This window comes from Ovis canadensis, chromosome 24, assembly GCF_042477335.2.
Source record: "Ovis canadensis isolate MfBH-ARS-UI-01 breed Bighorn chromosome 24, ARS-UI_OviCan_v2, whole genome shotgun sequence".
Taxonomy (NCBI): domain Eukaryota; kingdom Metazoa; phylum Chordata; class Mammalia; order Artiodactyla; family Bovidae; genus Ovis; species Ovis canadensis.
This window is the reverse complement of record NC_091268.1, coordinates 16,505,216-16,525,949: the sequence shown is the minus strand read 5'-3', so window position 1 is coordinate 16,525,949 and position 20,734 is coordinate 16,505,216. Positions and strand designations below refer to the sequence as shown.

The following is a 20,734-nucleotide window of genomic DNA, read 5'->3' as shown; positions in this document are numbered from 1 at the left end:
GGATCCTCGCAATCATATCGACACGTGTGTGCTCCGTCGCTCAGTCGTGCCTGACTCTTTTCAACCCCATGGACTATAGCCCGTCAGGTTCCTCTGTCCATGGAATTTTCCAAGTAAGAGTAATGGAGTGGGTTGCCATTTCCAGAGGATCTTCAGACCCAAGGATCGAGCCTGCATATCTTGCATCTCCTGCATCAGCAGGCAGAATCTTTACCCCTGAGCCACCTGAGAAGGCCTAACGTCAACATAAGCAGTATCTAAAAAAAGCTGATCCCATCAGTCAGCTACTGGGCATGAGAATGTATTCATATGTGTAGAAAAACCACTCAGGTACACGGAATGCGCTTGATTCTCCTGTGGGGAAAGGTGTTATCAGGCCAGCGGGCCACCTTCAGAAAGCAACATGCTCAGGTAACAGAATTCACAATTTATCAGAGCTGTATAGCCCAATTAGACGATCACTAATGAGGCTACTCAAATTTAAGTCTTAATTAAATAAAACCCCAGCTCCTTAGTCACACCCGCCACAGCTTTAGCGGTCAGGGTCCACAGGGGGCCAGGGGTTCCCATGCCGGACAGCGCGGGAGGGACCCTTCTGTCACTGCACCTGTATGTTCACCCCTCGCATCCTCGACACAGTTAGGGAGGACAAGCCGGTCCCAAGCTGCTTCCTTCCGCTTCGTGAGGCTCAGCAGACCTGTACCTTAGGATCCCCGGGGGCACAGAGCGGGGGAAGGACGCCCTCGCCACAGGACCTGCCTGACTTTGTCAGTTCCTCACCAAACCAAACCCAACCCCTGACCTAAGTCATGAGCCCGGCATGTCCCAAGATGTTTCAACAGGCGAGGCAACTCAGCTCGTGTGCAGGGATCGTCGGTTTCGTTCCACCGCGCGCAGGTCAGAGACGCTTCTCCATGAGCTCAAGATCAGGTCACAGGTGCCGTTTAAAACCCACTCTCAAAAGAAATTCTGGTTGACTTGGAGCCCATAACTCCTCATGAGTACTCCTCTGAGGAAGCGCTGTCTGTCCACCTCTGCACCACCCACATAAAGGATTTCAGAGTCATTTTCAACTTCTGACAACACGTTCACTAAACCCTCCTTTTCCAAGACAAAGGCAACTTGCTAACAATCACAGCTCAGGTTTAGCTTTGCCAGCCCACACTGGTGTCAACGTACTTGAAATAACACACATTTTTGAAAATTCTGTTAACACAGGCCTCCTGCTGGCTTTTGCGAGATTTCGCTGGTGACCCGCAACAAGGAGGATGAACAGTGACGGAAAACTGAATGGAAGCATCTCTGGGCCTGGAGGGACCTCAGGGGTACCCACAGAATACACCAAACCAGCAGACGTGAAGAAAAGGGCGACTTAAAAGCTGCTCCAAGGAGGTCCTCGAGGCCACCAACCACACCCTCTTCAAGGCCAGAGGTCAGAGCAGTGATGCTCAGCCTCTCCTGCTCAGGTTTCAAAAACAGTTCATCCTCAGTAGAGGAAAATAAAGCTAAGGACCCTCAGGCGACCATTTCCACATCTGCTGCCCGTCACTCTAGACCTTGAATGCTTCTCAGAAATAGAGTAGAATCACAAAACTTCATGGGGGGGAGAGAACACAGCACCTGGTACATCTCTGAAAATTCAGATGAGAAGGAGGAAGAACGGCGGCCCACGTGAGCTCTGGTTCCTTCGAGCGCTGCGACTCAAGCGGGAAAAGACAGGCAGGATCAGAGACACTGGGAGAACGAGATGGTTACCAGGAAAAGTCCAGACAGAAAGAGTGACGACTGAAGGGGGAAGACAGAGAAGCCAGCGAGAAGAATGGAGGAGCAGGAAGGCAAAGGGGGGCGGGGGATGTGGAGAAGACAACTCTGAACAAGCCTTAGTGGGCGTGGGGCTCTCCCTGGGGTGGGCGTGAGCATGCACAGGCCCCAAGTCAACGCAACACCTGAAACCGTGCTTGAGGCCACAAAGAGTTTAGTCAGAGCCTGCACGTGAGAAGTCAGCATTGGGAAGGCAGGAGGGAAAGGATGCACGAGACCGGAGCCTGGCGGCCTCTCTGTACCTCAGAGCAGGAACGGCTGCGTCAGGCCTCATAGTGCGCTCAGCGAGAGCTGGGGAGCTGGCGCCATCCCTCCCACCCACCACTGGCCCCAGAGGCCCGGCACCACCTTGGAGCAGGCCCTTCAGCGCCCTTTCTGGTCTCCCAGACCACCCACTTGGGCTGCACCCTTCTCCAGGGCTCATGTTTGAGGAACACAGACATGCAGCCTCTGTCTGCGTCCCCCGCTGCCCGGCCGTCCACTCCAGACAAGCTAGACCGCCCGCTCTCTCTGCCCGTGCGCCCTCAGCACCGTGCAGCAGAGAACCAGCCATCTTTCTGCCGGAAGTGCAGGTGCCCAGCCCCGAGGAGCGCGTCTGGATGCCCTGCTCTCTTCTGTCCTCGTGTGCAGTCACCATCACCGGGGGAAAGAAGCCCTGAAAGCGGGAAAGCCGCACGGTCCGGGCGGCTGGGGCCCAGCCAGTTCCCCTCCTCTCACTCCAGACCTGGCGTCGTCCTCCCGGGACATGGGGCTTCTTCAGGATGTGTGACGTCCCAGTGGCCATCACCCGGGCCGTGGCTGCCTCAGCATTTATGACACACAGAGTCACGGGCAGATGAGGGAGAGATCCTGGTCTCAGTGGCCCCCGTCTGTGATGGAGGTGGCGGCAGGCTCAGGACTCGGGGGGACGCTGGCCTAGCATGGCCATGTGACTTCCCAGGGGATGCCGAGGATGTGGTGACACTCCATCACGGCACACTCTCTGTCCTTAGCCTTCCTCTGGAGCCTGCAAACTTCCTGAGCATAACATCAAAGTCCCAGGGGACAGGAAGACCCTGTCAGGCTACACTCGAGGGCTTCAGAAACATCCACCCAAGCCCGCCTGCGCTGGGCAAGAGGCACACTCCCGTCTCGCCGCCTGCCCGCCCCCAGCCCCACTAGGGCGCTGCCTGGCACCGCGGAGGCCGAGAGGGCGGCATACCCAACAGGAGGCCCGGCGGGCGCCCCAGGCTGTGCTCAGTCCAAACGGGAGGTGTGACACCCAGGGTCTCAGAGGTGCTTCTGTGCCGCTGCTGAAAAAGCCTTCTCCACCAAGGCACACAGGGGGCGGTTCCCAGGAAGGGTGCCGCCCCACGGACGAATCGAAGCACCCTCATCCCCACTGCCCACCACGTCCGCTGGGCCCCGAGAGCCGCGTGCTGCCCACTAGGACCGCCCCCAGCACTTGGCACTCCATCTGCCTCAGCGGCACCTCGTGATGCTCAGTGTCCCCCTCTCTCAAACCAGGCGTGGCCTCCCTCGAAGACTTTCGCTCCTCTCACAGATGTTTAAGACAAACACAACTACGACCCAGTGTTCCCACTAAAACGTACACCCTCCTCACAAAGTAACAGGAACCACAACTCCCAGGCACGTTTCACATGCTGGTCCTCAGTGCTGAGAACACCACCCTTTCTTGATGTGATAGAGCACTCCAGCACACCCCCATCCCGGACAAAGACGGTGTTTGCATCTGTGACTGCTATCTTTGTATTTTCGTATCATCCGAAACAGGACACAACGTGCTGCTGCTGCTGCTGCTGAGTTGCTTCAGTCATGTCCAACTCTTCGCGACCCCATGGACTGCAGCCCACCAGGCTCCTCCGTCCACGGGATTTTCCAGGCCAATGAAATGAAAACCCTGACGCGTGTACACTCTGGGCACCAGACAACCACAGAAGCTCACGAGACACCATGGAAACATCGGTGTCGACGTTGAAAGTCAAGGAAGTACTAATACTCCATAGTTAGCTCAGCCTTTAAACCAAAACTCAACTGTTCCCTTACCTACTCGCCCAGGCTATCTGTCCACGTTTTGGACGTGGAGCCGGCTCAGGGCACAGCTCTGACTGAGGGACTCCCTAGAAGCTCTGCTCCACAGGCGGCTCCCCTCCATCCGGCCTGGCTCTGTTGTAGCCGCTCTGACACGGCCTGGGCCGGCGGGTCTCCTGACCCACTGCACACAGAGGGGCCAGCGTCACCCAACAGATCCCACGTCGCAGTCCCCATGGCTCCTGCACACGCAGCCTCGATGGGGAGAGAGGCACGTGCTGGACACAGCTGGAAGAACGGCCCGCCTCTCACTTCTCCTCCCAACAAGCTGAGACCTTCACAGAGCCTGAGGGACCCTGGGGTGATGATCCGACTGGCCACAAGGACCACAACGCTCCGACCTCACGGTCTCCGGAGGGTCGGGTGTGTCCCCCTGCCCCTGGTGGGTATGGAAGGCAGGGAATGCCCCGCCCAGCTGTCTGGCCTGGGGAGGGATGAGAGTGACCACGGCATGGATGCCAGCAGAGACTCGCCAGGCCGGGCACTCTGCGAGGTGAGGGCTAAGGAGAGCCCACCAGGGAGACAACCACCTGGCCTCCCAGCCTCTGCCTTCTCGCGGGACCCCAGGCGCCCGAGCCGAGGGAAGCGCGGCCTCGGCCGTGGCCTGACCTGTCTGCTGCTGAACGGAAGGAACATAAAGTTCGGGCAGGGCAAGCACCCCTCCAGCCCAGCTGAATGAACGCCTGGACCTCAGGGTGGAGACACCGGGCTCTCAACCGCAGATCCAAAAGGATACCGTCTTCCCAGGGTCGGCCTCAACAGGGTGAGGTACGTCTGAGACATCTTTAAAAAAAACCCTGGAAGGTACAGGCAGACCCCAGACTAAGCAAAGTGCAAACGCTTTCTGTACACGGAATCGCTGATTTCTAAGCACGACACAGTAAAGCCAGACAACGCAACCGCACTGTGGAGACGGTGCCTCCTCTGACTTGCTCCTTGACTCTGCAGAACCAGCCTTCTTGGGTGGGGGGAGGGGACAGCCTTGGAACCAGAGGGTTGGACTCTGCCCCCAACTCAGGCGTCCCCTGAGGCCCCCCACCCCCTAGCGGCTCGGGGGGGGGGGGGGGGGAATCCTGGCACCTCTATCCTACCTCCCAACAGGCGACCCCGCCCACCCCCTCAGACTCGGCCTGAAGCTTGACCTGGCTGCCAGGCCTGCTTTCCCTAAGAGCAGCCTGCTCGCCGGTCGTGCAGGGCTTCGGGGAGTTACTCATTTCAGTGAGGCAGGCATGCGGTTATCCCCGTTTACAGACAAAAAACCTGAGATGTGCATCATGGACTGAACACACGGGGAGGGTGCGGGGCTCTGCCTCCTGGCCTGGTTCCTGCAGGTCGTGAAGGCAGTCTCAAGTGCGTTCTCAGGCCACTTGGGGCGCATGGCAGGGCCGGGGGAGCATCTATTTTGACATCAAGCAGAGCCACTGGTTTCTGACCTGCAGCCTGCCTTCTGTCTCAGCTGAGCACGTTATCTGAACAACACTGCTCGGTATCTGCGCCCAAATAAAAAGCAAAGTAACAGAGGTGCAAGATGCCTGGCACACAGGTGCTAAATCATTGCCACTTGCCCCTGGTCAATTCAAAAAGGATTTGATTCAGACTTCCACTTCTGGTTTTTCACTGAAGTTGACAAAAGAGTCCATTCTTATGAAAAAAGAAAAGACTGTACTTGTGTGGACAGAAGCAAAATGAAAACTTCCTTTCCTCCCCAAGCCTTTTCCTCCCAAACGCCGGCAGAGTTCTCCATGCGTTAAGACTGAAACTGGAAAGTGGTCAGTAACCAAAGGAGCCTTCTCTGACTGGGCTGTGATTGTACCTCAAATATAATGGAAATTTTTACTTCCCTGAAGTGAAAAAACCGGAAAAATTCCCTTACTGGTCCATGCTCATCACTACAGGCAGAGAGTTCCACCGTCTGTGCGACAAACAGCTCCTCCAAGAATGTTCCCCAAGGTTACAACTGACCTACTCTCTGCAGGTCAAAGGAGCAGGAGAGGGAACGGAGGCTGCCGAGGCAGGCGGGGGATGTCCTGGGCATGGGGAAACTTGAGGCACAGCCCAGAGACGGCCTCACCAGGAAGCTCCGGGCCAGAGGCAGGCCCAGGAGTCTGTGAAGCAGAGGAAACACACTTTCTACTCCTCTCCCAAACATCACCAGCACCACAGTTTAGCTTCATTATTCCCTTTAGCAAACTTGTGCATGCTAAAAAGCTGCAAGCAGCACCATTTCTAGCAAACTTCCATTTCCCTGATGGGAACTGGATGGCTGCTCCAACCACGTTTGGGCAAGAATTAAGAACAGATCCGAGGCCAGGCTAATCAGAAACCTTCCCCATCAGACCCACACTCAAGTGTGCAAGGGAAAGCAAACCACCCCTCACCCACTGCCAACATTCTAACTGAAGTCTCACATCACAGCCACGCCACATCACCTCACAGGTAGCCATTTACAGGGGGCAGAGAGCTTCCAGCGCCTTGCTCCATCGCCTTGCTCCATTTCAGCAGCCACACGCGGACAGAGGGGAGCCATCCCCGGCACTCCTCAATTCACAGGGAAGGACACCTCTCCAAGGAGAAAGCCGGCGAGAGGGGTCAAGCGAGCAGACTGAGGTCAGAGGGCCAGGGGACCGAAGCCAGACACTCTGACTGGACGTCAGAGCCAGTGCTTCTGAAGTCACAGACCCTTGGAGGCTCCCTAGCACTTATACATGGTAACTTAAGACATCTCCCTGACTAGGAGTGAAAAATTGCTTTTTACAAAACAAAGCCAGGAAAACCAATTAATGTTTTCCTAATAAATCAGCAACTTTCATACCAAAATAAACTTCTATGAGACAAGTTTTAACTTCTGAAGCATACAAAATTATCTCATGCTTACATCTCCAAGTGAGTATACTTACATCAAAAATCTTCACCAAAAAAGAAAAAGAGTAAGGCTATGATTTCAGAGGACAGTCCTCCTCATCTGAGAATGAGGCAGAAGTTACCAAGTTTAACTGCACACGTTTGGCACAGATCTCCAAAATGGGTCCTCCACTAGCTTCTGAGGTATTTCCTTCTTAATATTATCAGGACCAGCTAATGATTTAGATTCCATCTCCCAAGGAACAAAGTAAAGGTTTTTCTCATGTGAAACTCACTAGAAAATGGTGTTACATATGCTACCTATAAAAGTGCTGCAAACTTGGCCGGAAACAAAGAGTATTAAGAACAACTCACTTGTACCATTAAGAAAAAACTGAATGCTGAAATATAAATAGATACAAACAGAAAACAATACCTGGTTTTCTTATTATTTTGATAGGGACTCTAGTAGAGCCGAGACGTCCTCAACAACCCGAGAATGCCAGGACGAATCCTGTGGACTGCTGCTTGTTTATGTCAGGTCATACATGTTTTCACCACTTACTAAACGCTACAGACGGTCTCATGGCACCCAAGGAAACCTTAGTAGAGACTCAAAGGGCCATGTCTTGAGGCCCTTAACACTCTCCAGCCTGGCATACCTGAAGTAGAGGGTGATGGGCCCAAGGCGGACCCTCGGAATCATTCATTTTCGACTTATCAACCTTTCCCCACAGGAGTTTCAAAAGTCCATTCCTTTGTTGTATTTTCACCATCTGAGGCTGAGGAAAAGACACAGCCCGTAATTTCTCAATCCCTTTCTAAACTACTGTTTACTGTTTAAAATAGCCTACCATATAAATCACCCAAGCACCTTTGATGGGGGGGAAAAAATTCAACCATCAGAAATCTATTTGTCCAAGGAAAGAATACTTCCTGCCCCTTAACAGTCGAAACACAGGAGCAGTCTCTTTGGAGCAGGAAGAGAGCATGTCCCCTTCAAAGTGCCACTCAAAGTGTGGGTGCAGACACGGGAGGGAACCCCAGCTGGGTGGAGGCAGGGAGGCATGAGGGAGGGGCTCCCCACCGGGGGAGCGAGGGCACACCCTGCAAGGGGCCCGGGTCGCCTTACCTTTCGCGCGGGGCCCGGAGCTGCCCGCACCGCTGCTCCCCCCAGCGCAGGACGAGTCCTTCCTGAGCCTCTTGCTCTGTGGCCTCACGCTGGACCTGAGGAAGTGGTGCTGATCCTGGGGGCAGGCGGGCGGCGGGGACGGGGCCTGTGGGCCGCCCGAGGGGGCCTGGGGGCCGTCGCCGCCGTCCCGGGGGGTCTTGCCGTCCCTCTTTGTGCCGCCGCTCTCCTCGGCCGCGTCCCCGCCGCCGGGCCCCTCTCCTTCCAGGGAGTCTTCCTCGGCCGACCTCTTGCCCAGCCTCTTGAGCCCGTCCTCCCCGCCGCCGCCGTCTCCCAACTTCACTGTCATCCTGGCCGGGGCGGGGGAGAGGGGACCCGGGTGAGGCGCGCGGCCCGCAGCCTGCGAGAAGTTTAGCCGCACCGATCCCCTCTCAACATGGCCGCCGTTGTTTGTTCCAGATCCCCTCCCGCGGCCCGCCCGCCCGAGCCCGGCCAGCGGGCCCGAGTCGCCGCCCGCCGGACCCCGGCCGGGACCCCCGCGCGCCTGCCCGCCCGACGCCCAGGAAACGGTGGCCGGCGACACGGAGGCGGCGGGGCGGCAGCTGGGCGGCCGCGCCCGGACGGCCCTGCCCGCGCGGCGCCCCGGTCCAGGGTCGGAGAAGGGGCAGAGGGCCAGGGTCGGGGTCCAGGGGTCCTGCAGCCCCGTACCCGAAGGGCCCGCGGCTCATGGCCTGCGCGCCGGGCAGCCCGCGCGCCGGCCTCGCTCCCCGCGCTGCCTGAGCCGGTCGGGCCTTGGCGCCCGCGCCCCTCGACCCCACCCCACCCCACCCCGCCCCCCAAAACGCGCGGGGCTCCGGGCCCGCGCACCTGCCCCGCACTCCGGCCCCCAAAGTTGGCCCTGGAGCGAGGGTGAGGGGCCCGGATCGACCCCGGTCGTGCAGAGGCGCGGGCTCGCCTGCGTACACAGGGAACTCCATGGTGGCCTGAGGCTGCCAGTCCGCCTGCTTATTTTAAAACAGACATAAAGAATAATAAGCTGGGGGTTTCTGGGAGTCTTGCTTCTGAGGGTGGGAGATGTGTACTGCTGTGGGGATTTACGAATTAAAAATGCTTTTCAACAAAGGAGCCTGTTGCGTGGAACAGACTAGAGTCACCCGTGGAAGTGACAGCACAGTAACCTCCAGGTAGGAACAGACAGAAGAGGATTCTGCCAAAGCTCTAGGTAACCATGAATAAAACTCCTGCACTAACTTTGTGACCCTCTGTTGTGAGCAATGTCATCGACAAAATATGATGACTTTAAAAATGTCTGTCGCCCAAAAAGCAGATCCACTCAATTTATTCAAAGAGATTCAGGTACTATCAACGTTGTAAGTCCAGAAATAGTAATGTGCACATGCGATGAAGCAAGAAAAGTAAAAACTAGATTCCTCAACAGGTGTTGGTACTGTGCCCAAACTGTGTTTGATATGCTCAACACGACTGCTGAAAAAAGGAAAATGAGAGCAAGACATCAAGGCCAACAATGAAATACAGTAAAAGGAGTGTAAGGACCTCTCCAAGAAAGACTTGGAAATGATTAAAATCCTAGTGATACCTACTACTGCTCAAAAGTATTATGCCTCAAAACTACCTGCTACAGCTTTCATCTGTTGAAATTGATGTCATAAACCATCTGAATCCACGCCAGTCGAAAATAAAAAAACCTGCCATGCCAAAGAATAGAACTATGTAAGACAGATGCCCAAATTTAAAGGACTTCGTGGTAGTACACGACATCTCACTATTCATCCCTTATCCTATCCGTTTCTACTTAAGAAACCTGAAAATACCCCCAAATAACCTTCTCTGGGTTATAATGTGGCGAACCCTACCTTCCAGGAACCAAGCCATCATCCCAAAGCTACCCACAGTCAACCCAGGACCCAGACAGTGGTTCTATCAGCTACAACAGAATAAGCTTTCCCGTCGGCGAGCTAAATCTTGGGAGACACTACCTGAATACAGAAAAACGTGGCTTTTCAGAATTCAACAGGTATTGACGTATTTCAGTCTTCCTTTGAGGGAAAAGGAAACCAGAGGATGGAATTCTCTCACGGAGTCCCTCCAACCTTACTTCCTGACCGCGCACAGAGGAGGGATCGCCTCAAGCCCCATCCCGGCAGGACACCATTTGTCACCTTCTGGGAAAGGAAAAGCAAAACCCCACGTCCCTGGCTGACTTCTAGCTGCACACAAAGAGTTCCGTCAACGCAACACTCCTGGGTCCGGGCTCCCCAGAGCCGCCCCGACGAAACACCGCGTGCGTAACCACCGCCGTCAGGGCGCAGGCCGCTTCTCCCGCAGCCCCGCTCGGGCTGGGAGCCGGCCTCGCCGCGACAGCCAGTAGGGGCGGTCCACCCCTCCTGAGCCCCCAGCCTCCGGTCACCTTTTTCATCAACGCCTCGCAGCAGCCTGGCTTCCCGGGCCCGCCGGGGTCCTCCCGGGCGCCCGCAGAACCGGCCGAGTCGGGCAGCCCGGCCCCCGAGCGCCGGCTGCTGAGAGACCGCAAAGCCGCACACCGGTCCTCCCGCCTCAGAAGCAGTCGCCGAACGGCACTCGCCCCGGTACGTCCCCTCGGCGGTCGGCGTGCGGCTGAGGAGGCTGCGGGCGCCGGTGCTATCGCCCCTCAGCCTCCCTGAGGCCCGGCCCGCGGCGAACAGGAGCAGTTCCGGCTACGGCGGCCGGCGGAGTCCGCGGGGCCGACGCGCGGGGCGGGGCCGGGGCGGCGGGAGTGCGAGCCGGGGCGGGGCGACGCGCGCGGGGCCGAGCACGCCAAGGTTTCCAGCGGGCGCGCCCCCTCCAGGGGCCTTCCCATTGGTCAGCGGCGGGCGCGCGCGCTTCACGCAGGGACGCTGGGTGGGGGCGGAGGGCGGATCTGCGACGCGGGTAATGTTGTGACGCTAGCCTCGCGGCCGTGCGGACTCGTACGTCTCTCCGGATTGGTGGATCGACAGCCAATAGAGTGAGAGTCTAGCCTGTGATTGGCCCGAGCCCTGTTGACGGATGCGTGAGAAGAAAACGCCGCCTCAGCTCTGAGTCTTGAATCCGGCGCGAACCGGGTTTTTACCGAAAAAGTGTGGAAGTGCGATTGAGGCAGAGAAACTCACCCTTTATTGAATTGAGTGTGAAGGCTTTCAAGTTTTTTAGCGCTGCCGATGGTGCTGGACGCTTAAGGTTGTTTTTCTTCGTTTGGGCGATAAAGGAGTGTTTTTCAAATTCTAGAGTTTATGGAGGAGGGATAAGAGTGATGGTGCTTAAGGGTACAAATTTGTTAAGGAGTACGATGTAATGCACAATGTAATGCCTGCGTGCTCAGTCGTGTCCAACTCTCTGCGACCCGGTGGACTGTAACCCGCCAGGCTCCTCTGTCCGTGGGGTTTCCCAGGCAAGAATACTGGAGTGGGTTGCCATTTCCTCCTCCAGGGGATCTTCCTGACCCAGGGATCGAACCCCTGTCTCCTGCATTGGCAGGCGGATTCTTTACCACTGAGCCATCTGGAAATCTTGCACAATATAATGGATACAAACAATAATACTGTACTGACTAATGTGATAAATATCTCTACAATCTAATCATATAAATGGGTCAAAGTAACATTTTGTACACCTTAAATTTACGCAATATTACATACTAAATTTATTCCATAAAATCCTAGTGTTTATGAAAATGGGGTTTTTTAAATAGAATGTTCCTTGTATGCTTAACAAATGAAAGATCTTTGCTGCTGTTTGCTATAGTAAGTTTTCTTAGTGACGTTGCTTTTTCTTTCAAAATTAGTTTAACCCACCATACCGTTAGAGCAGGATGGCACGTTGCTAATGCCTTAGGGAATGCAGTCAGCCGCCAAGGTTAGGAAAAAGGTTAGTTTCTAACTAAATGAACTCGTACTTTCTACTCTAAGCTATTTTCTCTCTAATGGCGTCCATAAGCCTCCTCCCTCAAAGCACTGAACGCATAAGTTACCAACTTCAAGGAACTGTGTTGAATCAACTGACTTTTCTCAGAAATGCTCTTGAACGACACCCTCTTGGAGACAGATAAGAATCTAGCAAACCTTTTGGGATCCAAGAGACCCAGCAATAAGATTAACTAGAGAGGAGAGAATGTTAAAGATGGCGTTCTCCTTCTTTCCCAGTCTCCCTGCTGCCTTCCTCCTGACTGACCTATGTGGTTGAAAAACTGAACTACAGGAGCGGGTCGCGAACCGACCGTGTATCCCCATCACATACAGAAGAATACACCAGCTTCCCTTTTCTGGGCAGAAAGGCATATTCTGTCCCCTCGGCCCCCTCTGTGAGCTAGCGTTGTGGACTCTAGACAACCATCGAAAAAGGGGGAAATTGCCATGCACAGCCCCGAAGCTCGCCACCCGCGGGAGAAATCCTGCTCTCGGCTGCGCACGAACGTTTCCGAGCGTCTTCGGCTCTTTCCGGCCTCTCGGGACGCTTCGGCTGGTCTCGGCGTCCGCCCGCTCGGTTTCGGCTGTATCCGAGCTGGGCTCGCGGCCGTTGTCCAGGCAACGCGCGGCGGCGCAGAGGCCCAGCCAAGGCGAGTGCAGCCCCCGGCCCGGAACCGGGGAGTAGGGAGTCTGGGGGCCCGGAGCCTCAGGACAGGGCGACGACGAGGGAGGGCCGGGGATGGGCTCGGGAGGTCGAGGGCCGGGACGGCTCGGGGAGTCTGGCGGGTCCAGGAGCCCGGAGCCTGGGCCCGGGAGAAGGGCGACACCGAGGCGCGCCGGGCCCTCTTCTCCGCCCCCTGGATAATCTTCGCCCAGAAACCCTGCCTGGGCCGATCGCCCGAGCGGTGGCGGATCAGGCCAAGGCTTGGGGGTGCGGGCCGGGTGACCTAGAACTCAGCGCGAGGGGAGGTCCGACTGAGGGCCGCGTGGCGGTGCGAGGCCTGGAGAGCGGAGCTGAAGGGGAGGGGGCGGCGCCGACGGTGCTAGCAGCGGCCCGGGCCGGGAAGGGATTCAGAAAACCACCTTCTGGGCTGTCAGTCCTGCTGCCCGCGGGACCGCACGGTCCGAGCCGGAGATGGTGTTTCTTCCTGTCCACGGGATGCAGCTATGAGCCTGCATTGACGAGGCCCCGGGGACGGTGGCTCAGAGTGAGGCTTTTCGGGGTGGCTTCCAGTGCCCTCCACTGCGCCCCTCCACCCCGTCCCCGTTGCCTCAAAGTCCTGGTTCCCTCCCACAGCGTCTCCAAGCAGTGATGCAACTGAAGTCATCCTTAGTACCACGAGCCGTTCTTTCCCAAAAGGTGGCTTACCTGAAGGCTGAAGAGGTTGCACGGCTGGAGGTGAGAGCAGCAGATCGGTGAGAACAAGTGGAATTTTTTTTTTCTTTCCTCCAAAGTTTATATATTGACAAACGGCATTATGTTCAAGAGGTACCCTGCCTTTAGGAAAGCAAGTGCCCTTGTTTCTGAACCGATGCCATTAATGGGTGCGATTTCATTGTTAGTCATCTCTCCTTCTTGTTTACTTTGATAACTTCTGTTTGTAAGTGCACGTGTGTATGTGTGTACTCAGTTGCTTCAGTCGTGTCTAACTCTTTGTGACCCCATGGACTGGAGCCTGCCAGTCTCCTCTGTCCATGGGATTTTCCAGGCAAGAGTACTGGAGTGGGTTGCCATGCCCTTCTCCAGGGGATCTTCTAGATCTGGGGATCCAACCCAAGTCTCATGCATTTCAGGCAAATTCTTTACCAACTAAGCCGCGAGGGAAGCCTTGGTACACAGGTAGCATTTGCTGCTGCTGCTGCTAAGTCGCTTCAGTCATGTCCGACTGTTCGATCCCATAGATGGCAGCCCACCAGGCTCCCCCTTCCCTGGGATTCTCCAGGCAAGAACACTGGAGTGAGTTGCCATTTCCTTCTCCAGTGCATGAAAGTGAAAAGTGAAAGGGAAGTTGCTCAGTCGTGTCCGACTCTTAGCGACCCCATGGACTGCAGCCTACCAGGCTCCTCCATCCATGGGATTTGCCAGGCAAGAGTACTGGAGTGGGGTGCCATTGCCTTCTCCCAAGTAGCATTTATTCATTGTATAAAACCGGATTCATTCACCCTGGCTTGATCCCAGTTTCTGCAACTAACAAGACATCAAAAGCGTCTTTCCTTGCTAGTAGGTATCTTCATCAGGGATTCATGTAGTGGGGCCTGTTTGGTGGAGGCAGTGTTCTGGGGCTGGCTATGCTCCGGTGGCCCCTCACTCTGTGGGGCAAGTAATCAGGTAAGGAGGAGAGGATGGTCAGTCAAACGCAGACTTACGGTACAGTCTAAATGAAGAATACAGGGTTCTCTGAGGACACTGGGCAGAAGCACAGGACAGCCTGGTGGAAAGAGGCGTCCTGAGTACCCAGTGCAGGAGTGTGAGGGGGAGAGCCTCTGGGAGAGCCCCAGTGGGAAGAAAGTAACTTAAAGATCTTCTAGCATACTCGCTCCTTACAAAGTGATGTTCGAAATAAAAGAGGAGATCAGGTTTAACTTTTCCAAGTGCTTTTATAATTCGTTTTCCGTCATTACAAGAAGATTGGTATGTCACTCATTTTTCCAAGGCATATTTTCAGAGAGTAAACTTGTTAAACATGAGTAAGAATTTCCTGTAGCCCAGAATTTAGACCCTTGGTGGCTGCAACACGTTAGAACTCACTATGCTGCGTTAAGCTGCCCAGCTTTTAACCCAGTGTGTTTCCTTGTGGCTCTGTGTGAACAATTGCATGAAGCCTTTACTCAGGGATCCAGAGCCCTGGGCCAGTGCACATGTGCCCTAATGGAGTGTGTGCAGGTGGCCACGGATCCTACCCCCACAGACCCCAGTCTCCTATCCCCCCGCTCCTCCGGCCAGTGCCCAGCCATCTGTCAGGAGTCTTATGGGTGCTTTGGCACCCATTAAACTCACCACCAGCTTGTGGTGGTGAGCTTAGTGGTCAGGGTATATTTTCATAAAAGAAAGATAAACATTTGAAATGTGACTGTTCATTTATCTTCCTGCCTTCCAGCTTCTGGAAGAACAGGGTCTCTCTCTCTCTGAACCCAAAGTGAGCCTGCATGGCTTTCTCTGATACAGCTGTTGTATTGCTTAAAGCAAATGGCGTAGCCTGTTCCCTTCTCCAGTGATGGAATTTTGTAGGTGCTGGATAGCTATTTTTTTTCGCAGTTTTTCTGTTGTGGTTAAATATACGTAACATTTACTATTTTAACCATTTATAAGTGTATAGTTCGATGACAACATTAAGTACCTTCACACTGTTTTGCGGTCATCGCCACCAATCTTTCCAAACTGAAACCTTATATATAATAAACACTAATTGCCCATCACCGCCTGTAGCAGGCCCTGGCAACCACCAGTCTACTTTCTTTTTTCTTTTTTCAAGATTTTTTTTGATGTGGGCCATTTTTAAAGTCTTTATTGAATTTGTTACAGAATTGCTTCTGTTTTTGCACTTGGGTGTTTTGGTCATGAAGCGTGTGTGATCTTAGCTCCCACAGTGCCTGCATTGGAAGGCAGAGGCATTGAATGTGGTGACTCTTAAGTACCTCGTGTAAGTGAATCATGCAGTATTTGTTCTTTTGAGTCGGATTTATTTCACTTCTTCTAGGTTCATCCATGCTGTAACATGTCAGAACTCCATCCCATTGTAAGGCTGAATAATACTCCATTGTATGGATATACCACATTTTGTTTATCCATTCATTTGTTGATAGGCATTTGGGTTGTTTCCACCTTTTCTCTATGAATAACACTGCTACAAATATTGTGTTCGAGGATCTGTTTATATCCCTGCTTTCGATTCTTGTGGGTATGTGTCCAGAACTGAATTGCTGGATAATGTGATGATCCTGTGTGTGAGCCTGAGGGTCCCACCAGACTGCTTTCCACAGCATCTGCACCATTTTACACTCCCACCAGCAGTGCACAAGGCTTCCAGTTGCCTCATCAACACTTTTTACTTTCTCTTTTTTTGATAACAGCCATCCTGATAGGGATGAAGTTGAATAATTTCAAATGATAGCAACCACCTCAAAGAAATGTTTTTGGGCTAGTTCCTGTCCCCAGACTGACCCTAGGATGTGAGCAAATGGGTGGCAGTCAGACAGTCATTCCCTTCACCCTCCTGCCCCGGCCACACAGGGACAACATGCACATCTCTTAAGGAAGGAAGAGAAAGAGATGTTAGGTAACTGATCAAGCTTATCTTTTCCCCAGTTGCCCTGTGGCCTTGCTTCCTCCACTTCCTGATAGATGAATCCTTTGGTTCCTGCCACCTCAAGAGGACAGCAGGGACCACCTTGGTTTTCTGTCAGAAACTGGGGGTTAGGTTTTTCTGCACATTTCTCTTTTGTGCAACAGTTTGCTTTTTTTTGGTTTGTTATTTGAAAATATTGCCTAAAGGAGAACTGTAAAAATATAAATTGTCCTTGTTATGATTAGAATAAAAGTGATCAAGGATGGCACGTGTGGTCTAGTCTGGAGGCTTCGTTTCTTTACCGTTTTGATGGCAACGTGTGTGATTCTTTTCCATCTCACCCTAGGCCTGATCCCTTGCTTCTAATTGTGTGTTTCCCGCATTAGAGATCTCTTCCACATAAATTGCGTGCATCGGTCCGAAGGGGTGTTGACAGGGGTGTTGATAAGGCTGTTGGTAACTTGCCTGATGTCTTATGATTGTGGGTTTGTGTTACCTCTCTTTTCTAATTCCATATGTAGGAGTTTTGTTCAAAACCAACAGGATTTGTTTTTCCCCCAGCAGGTTTCGGTGGTAAGCAGGCCTGCTTTCTGTCATGGCCCTCTACTTTGACCACCGCATAGAAGCCCCAGACACAGTCGGGTCTCCCTCCCACATTGGCTGGCATCCCATCCACCCGTTCTTGGCGGTCGCTTCTGTCAGCACAACCTCAGGAGGCAGCGTGGACATGTATCTGGAGCAAGTGAGTGTGGAAAGCAGCAATCTGACTGTAGTGGCATCTGGCTCTTGTCTTGTTCTTTTGTTCTCGTGTGTGTGTGTGTGTGTGTGTGTGTGTGTTTCTCACGAGGTGCAAATTCTCAACACTGTAAAAGCCATGTTATATAAGTAATTCTTTTACCCTTATTATTTAGTTTTGCGTACACAGTTAGGGATGCTTGAGAATCCACCGTCAGTTCACGGTCACCACCAGGGCTGTCTGTCCCCACCTCGCCAGCCTTGTGGGGTCACACCAGCCTTTGAAACTATTCGTTTCCTGGAGCGGCCGTAACAAATTACCATGGATTGGGTGCCTTAAAATAACAGAAGTTTATCCTGTCATAGTTGTGGGGCCAGAAACCCCCAGCACGGGCCTGGCAGGGCCCTGCCCTCTGAAGGCTCGAATAGGGGGTGTGTGCCCTGCTTCACATTGGCTTCGGTGCAGCCCGCAGTCTTCAGTGCCCTCCCAGCTGTGGTGGGGTCTCTTTCCTCCTCGTGTAAGGATACCAGTCATACTGGACTAGGGCCCACTCTGATGACCTCGTCTGAGCTTGGTCATCTGCAAAGACCCTGGTTTCATAGGAGGTCATGTCACAAGAACCAGGGGTTTAGGAATCAGCTTATCTTTAGGGGCCACACAGCTCCATAACAGGAACTTTCTAGAAAATCCTGCTTCACCAAGGAAAATGGATTTCCTTTCCCACCCCCTGCCCCACCCTCCCCCGAAATCTGCCTCTCGTGCTTTGGGTCGGCACCCTCCCATCCCCTCCCCTCACGTAGCACCCTCCTGTGATGTCCTCCGGAGAGCACACCCAAGGGGCTTCCTCACTCAGCTCCCTGCGTCCAGCCTCCCCCGTGCCCGACTGGCCTCCTCTCCCTCCATCTCCTCCTCCTCCTGAGGCTACGTTACCATCTCTTGGGGGACAACTCAGGCCTGCGGTCCAGCCTGCCAGTTCCACTGGACCGCCAAGGAATTCCCTAGATAAAACTTGAAAATTTAGAAAATTTAAAGCACACTATTACAAAACAAGCAAGCGTGCTTCGTGTGTTTCTAATTGGTAGAAGGAAAACTATAGGATTTCAAAATTATGATCTATTCTATGATAAGAAGGTCACAGATGTAGCAGGTATAACTGGAGATTGGTAGGAAGAGCCCAGTAGAAGTGCTGAGAACAGAGTTAATCTCTGAAAACACACACATTTATACTTTTAACCTGCTGCCTTTGAAAATTCTAGAAAACATGAGAATATAAGAGCACATGTCTTATTAACTCTTATGGCAATGACATCGTCATATACCACAAAGCTTCCGGAAAACTCCACTGTTCACTTGTGAGAGAATGAGAGTTAACAAAGCAAACCACATCCTAGTATCATTCTGAAAATGACTTTGGCTTTGCAGACCTCAAAAAGGTTCTTAGGGTCACCTAGCCACACTTTGAGAACCTTGAGTCAGCATGCTTCACCCACTGGCCCAGCACTTGCTTTTGTAAATAAAGTTTTATTGATAAGCTGGTTTGTGGGGTCTGTTAAATGTTTGCCTTGTGCTGTCATAGTTCAGCTGAGGCAAGATGGGTGTTTCTATGACAATTAAATAGACTGTTTCTTTAATAAGCAGCTTGTTATGTCCTCTACCTGATATCATTCCACTGATGAGGCAGAAATACTTGGTCGTCACCGTTCCCCGTAATAAGGGCTTTACTTTGTGTGTCGCAGGGCGAGTGCGTGCCAGACACCCATGTCGAGAGGTCGTTCCGGGTCACCTCCCTGAGCTGGCACCCGACGCGGCTGATCCTGGCTATTGGCTGGGAGTCTGGGGAAGTGGTCATGTTTAACAAGCAGGACAAGGAGCAGCACGCAGTCCCTGCCACGCACACTGCCGACGTCGCCATCCTCGCCTGGAGCCCCAACGGGAACTGCCTGGTGTCGGGAGACAGGGTGAGCAGCTGCGCGGCGGCCCCTCGGGGTCGCAGCCTCGCCGTCTGTGCTCTCAGGGACACGGGAGGCCCTCAGGGACCAGGCTATTCGTGATGCATGGTTGCCGGGCTCCGCTGAGCTTGTCAGCTGTCACAAGCTGTGTTTTATGTTGGGAGCAAGATTTGAAAGTTTCATTCTGCCTTCTCACCCTGTGGCAGAAGTGTGCAATTTTGTAAATGAACATCTCTGGATAACTACAGTCACACAGATGGGGTGGTGCCTCAGGTACCCCAAACCCCGGTGTGCCCTCTGAGCACACTGCTTCATTGCCCAAGAGTCCCTGGTCCCCATCGTCTGGCCTGGGGCCTCCTAAGCAGGTGGACGTGGAGAGATCGTTCGTAGTCATAAGGGAGGGGGTGCTTTCCGCTGGCATCTGGTGGGTGGAGGCCAGAGTCACTGCTCAGCATCTGCCAGCGCTCAGGACAGACCCCACCGCAGAGAATCACCAGCCAGAGACGTCTGTAGGGCCCGGGCTGAGAGGCCTGCTCTAGACCTGTTTGCCCCAAAAGGGACAGTAGAAAGTGTACGGTGTGTTTGTTTCTTTCGCATTTTCAAGGTAATACGTTTGCATGTTTCAGAGCTTAAAAGATGCTAAAAGGCACACACTGCAAACACTCCTCACCACCCCCACCCTGCCCCCGGCACCTGCGGCTCCTTCATGTCTCTCCGGGTTCCTACGGGAACACACAGGAGCACGCAGTGCGTTCTCTCCCCAGCTTCCAGTTTTGAAAAATCACCAACGTTAGAGGAAGGAGCACAAGGAGTACCCTTGTGCCCTCGCTGTGAGTTCAGTAGCTGTTAACATTTTGACACATCGGCTCTCTGGGCGTCTGTACACCCCCGCGTGTTGGGGAGTTTGTCGCAGCCATCACACTTCACCCCTCGATGCGCTGGCTTCCGTCTCCTCGACACGTGACCACGTTGCTGCCGCACAGGAGGGCGAGGCCCGCACGCTCCCCACCGCGGCCGGTGTGGCGGCTCTCCCTGCCGTCCTGGTAGCCCGTCCTCAGCCGGGGCCGCCCAGCGTGCTCTGCCTCTGCCATCATTCCTCTTTTGTCTCCTTCCGCCGTAACTGGTCCCTGCTCTCTTCTTTCGTCTCTCTCTCTTTTGTTTGGTCTTTCCTGACATCGCCGTTTTGAGGGGTCCAGCTCGTCACTGTGTAGCAAGGCCCTTGGTTCAGATCTGTGTGGCTGTCTCCTGAGCACTGTGAGTGTCTTCACACAGGGGACACCGTCCCCTCCCTGCTTTCCTGGATCCTTGTCACGTGAGCGGCAGCACCCGGCACACACTGTTGCGTCTCAGGCTTTCCAGCGGAAGCCGTGCCTTCCACTCTCCACGGCAGCGCACAGCAAGCCTCCTCACGCTCTTTAGACCTGCCCTTTTTGCCACGAACCTGTTATCGTTTGCCTTCGCAGCCCCTGTGGAATAGCAGTCTTCAGTTCTTCGCTGGACGGTGACATGACAGCTGGCCTCATGCTCTTGTCCTTTCGCACGTGCGAACTTTTAGAAAAAGTCCTGGAGGGCGGTGGGACCCAGGGCGTACCCTTGTGGTTTGATCGGTGTGCCCAGAGCTCCCTCCGTGGGGCTTGACTGGCTCACACCAACCCACGCGTGTGTCGTGACCAAGCTCAGGATCTTGTGGGAGAAGTGCTGCCTCAGTTGTGTTCCTTTGCGTGTGTTTCTCTTCCTCCTGAGGGTGAACGTTACCTAGAAAGCCATTTATACTTAATTTCTACTCACACCACTTCTTCCTTGTTCTACTTGTTCTTTTTTTCCAGACGTTTCTTGTTTTTCTGTTCAATTCACACCTGGTGCCGTTGCACCACCCCAGGCTCCTTCTCCTGTGGGCTCCTACCCCTTCCCCCATGGGGATAAAAGGAGTCATGATCCTT

At 53.9% G+C, this 20,734-nt stretch overlaps 2 protein-coding genes across 8 annotated transcripts in view; one reads left to right on the top strand and one right to left on the bottom strand.

The window, feature by feature from the left end:
- Positions 1 to 10,594, bottom strand: part of CRAMP1 (cramped chromatin regulator homolog 1) — a 44,758-nt gene extending 34,164 nt beyond the window's left edge. Inside the window, exons 1-2 of one of the 2 annotated variants that reach the window (XM_069570482.1) lie at positions 10,311 to 10,594; positions 7,886 to 8,232 (exon numbers count right to left, since the gene is read on the bottom strand). In XM_069570482.1, coding sequence (XP_069426583.1) covers positions 7,886 to 8,231 — 346 coding nt within the window. In that variant the 5' untranslated portion in view covers position 8,232; positions 10,311 to 10,594. Of the gene's footprint in view, positions 1 to 7,885; positions 8,333 to 10,310 lie in introns of those variants that run through there. The other variant, XM_069570483.1, reaches the window with a different exon arrangement.
- Positions 10,595 to 10,929: 335 nt separating this feature from the next.
- IFT140 (intraflagellar transport 140) overlaps positions 10,930 to 20,734 on the top strand; it is a 57,329-nt gene continuing 47,524 nt past the window's right edge. For 2 of the 6 annotated variants that reach the window (XM_069570468.1, XM_069570464.1), the window contains exons 1-5: positions 10,972 to 11,098; positions 12,061 to 12,473; positions 13,121 to 13,239; positions 16,674 to 16,851; positions 18,582 to 18,803. In XM_069570468.1, coding sequence (XP_069426569.1) covers positions 16,705 to 16,851; positions 18,582 to 18,803 — 369 coding nt within the window. In that variant the 5' untranslated portion in view covers positions 10,972 to 11,098; positions 12,061 to 12,473; positions 13,121 to 13,239; positions 16,674 to 16,704. Of the gene's footprint in view, positions 12,474 to 13,120; positions 13,240 to 16,670; positions 16,852 to 18,581; positions 18,804 to 20,734 lie in introns of all 6 variants that reach the window. The other 4 variants (XM_069570469.1, XM_069570465.1, XM_069570466.1 and 1 more) reach the window with 3 other exon arrangements.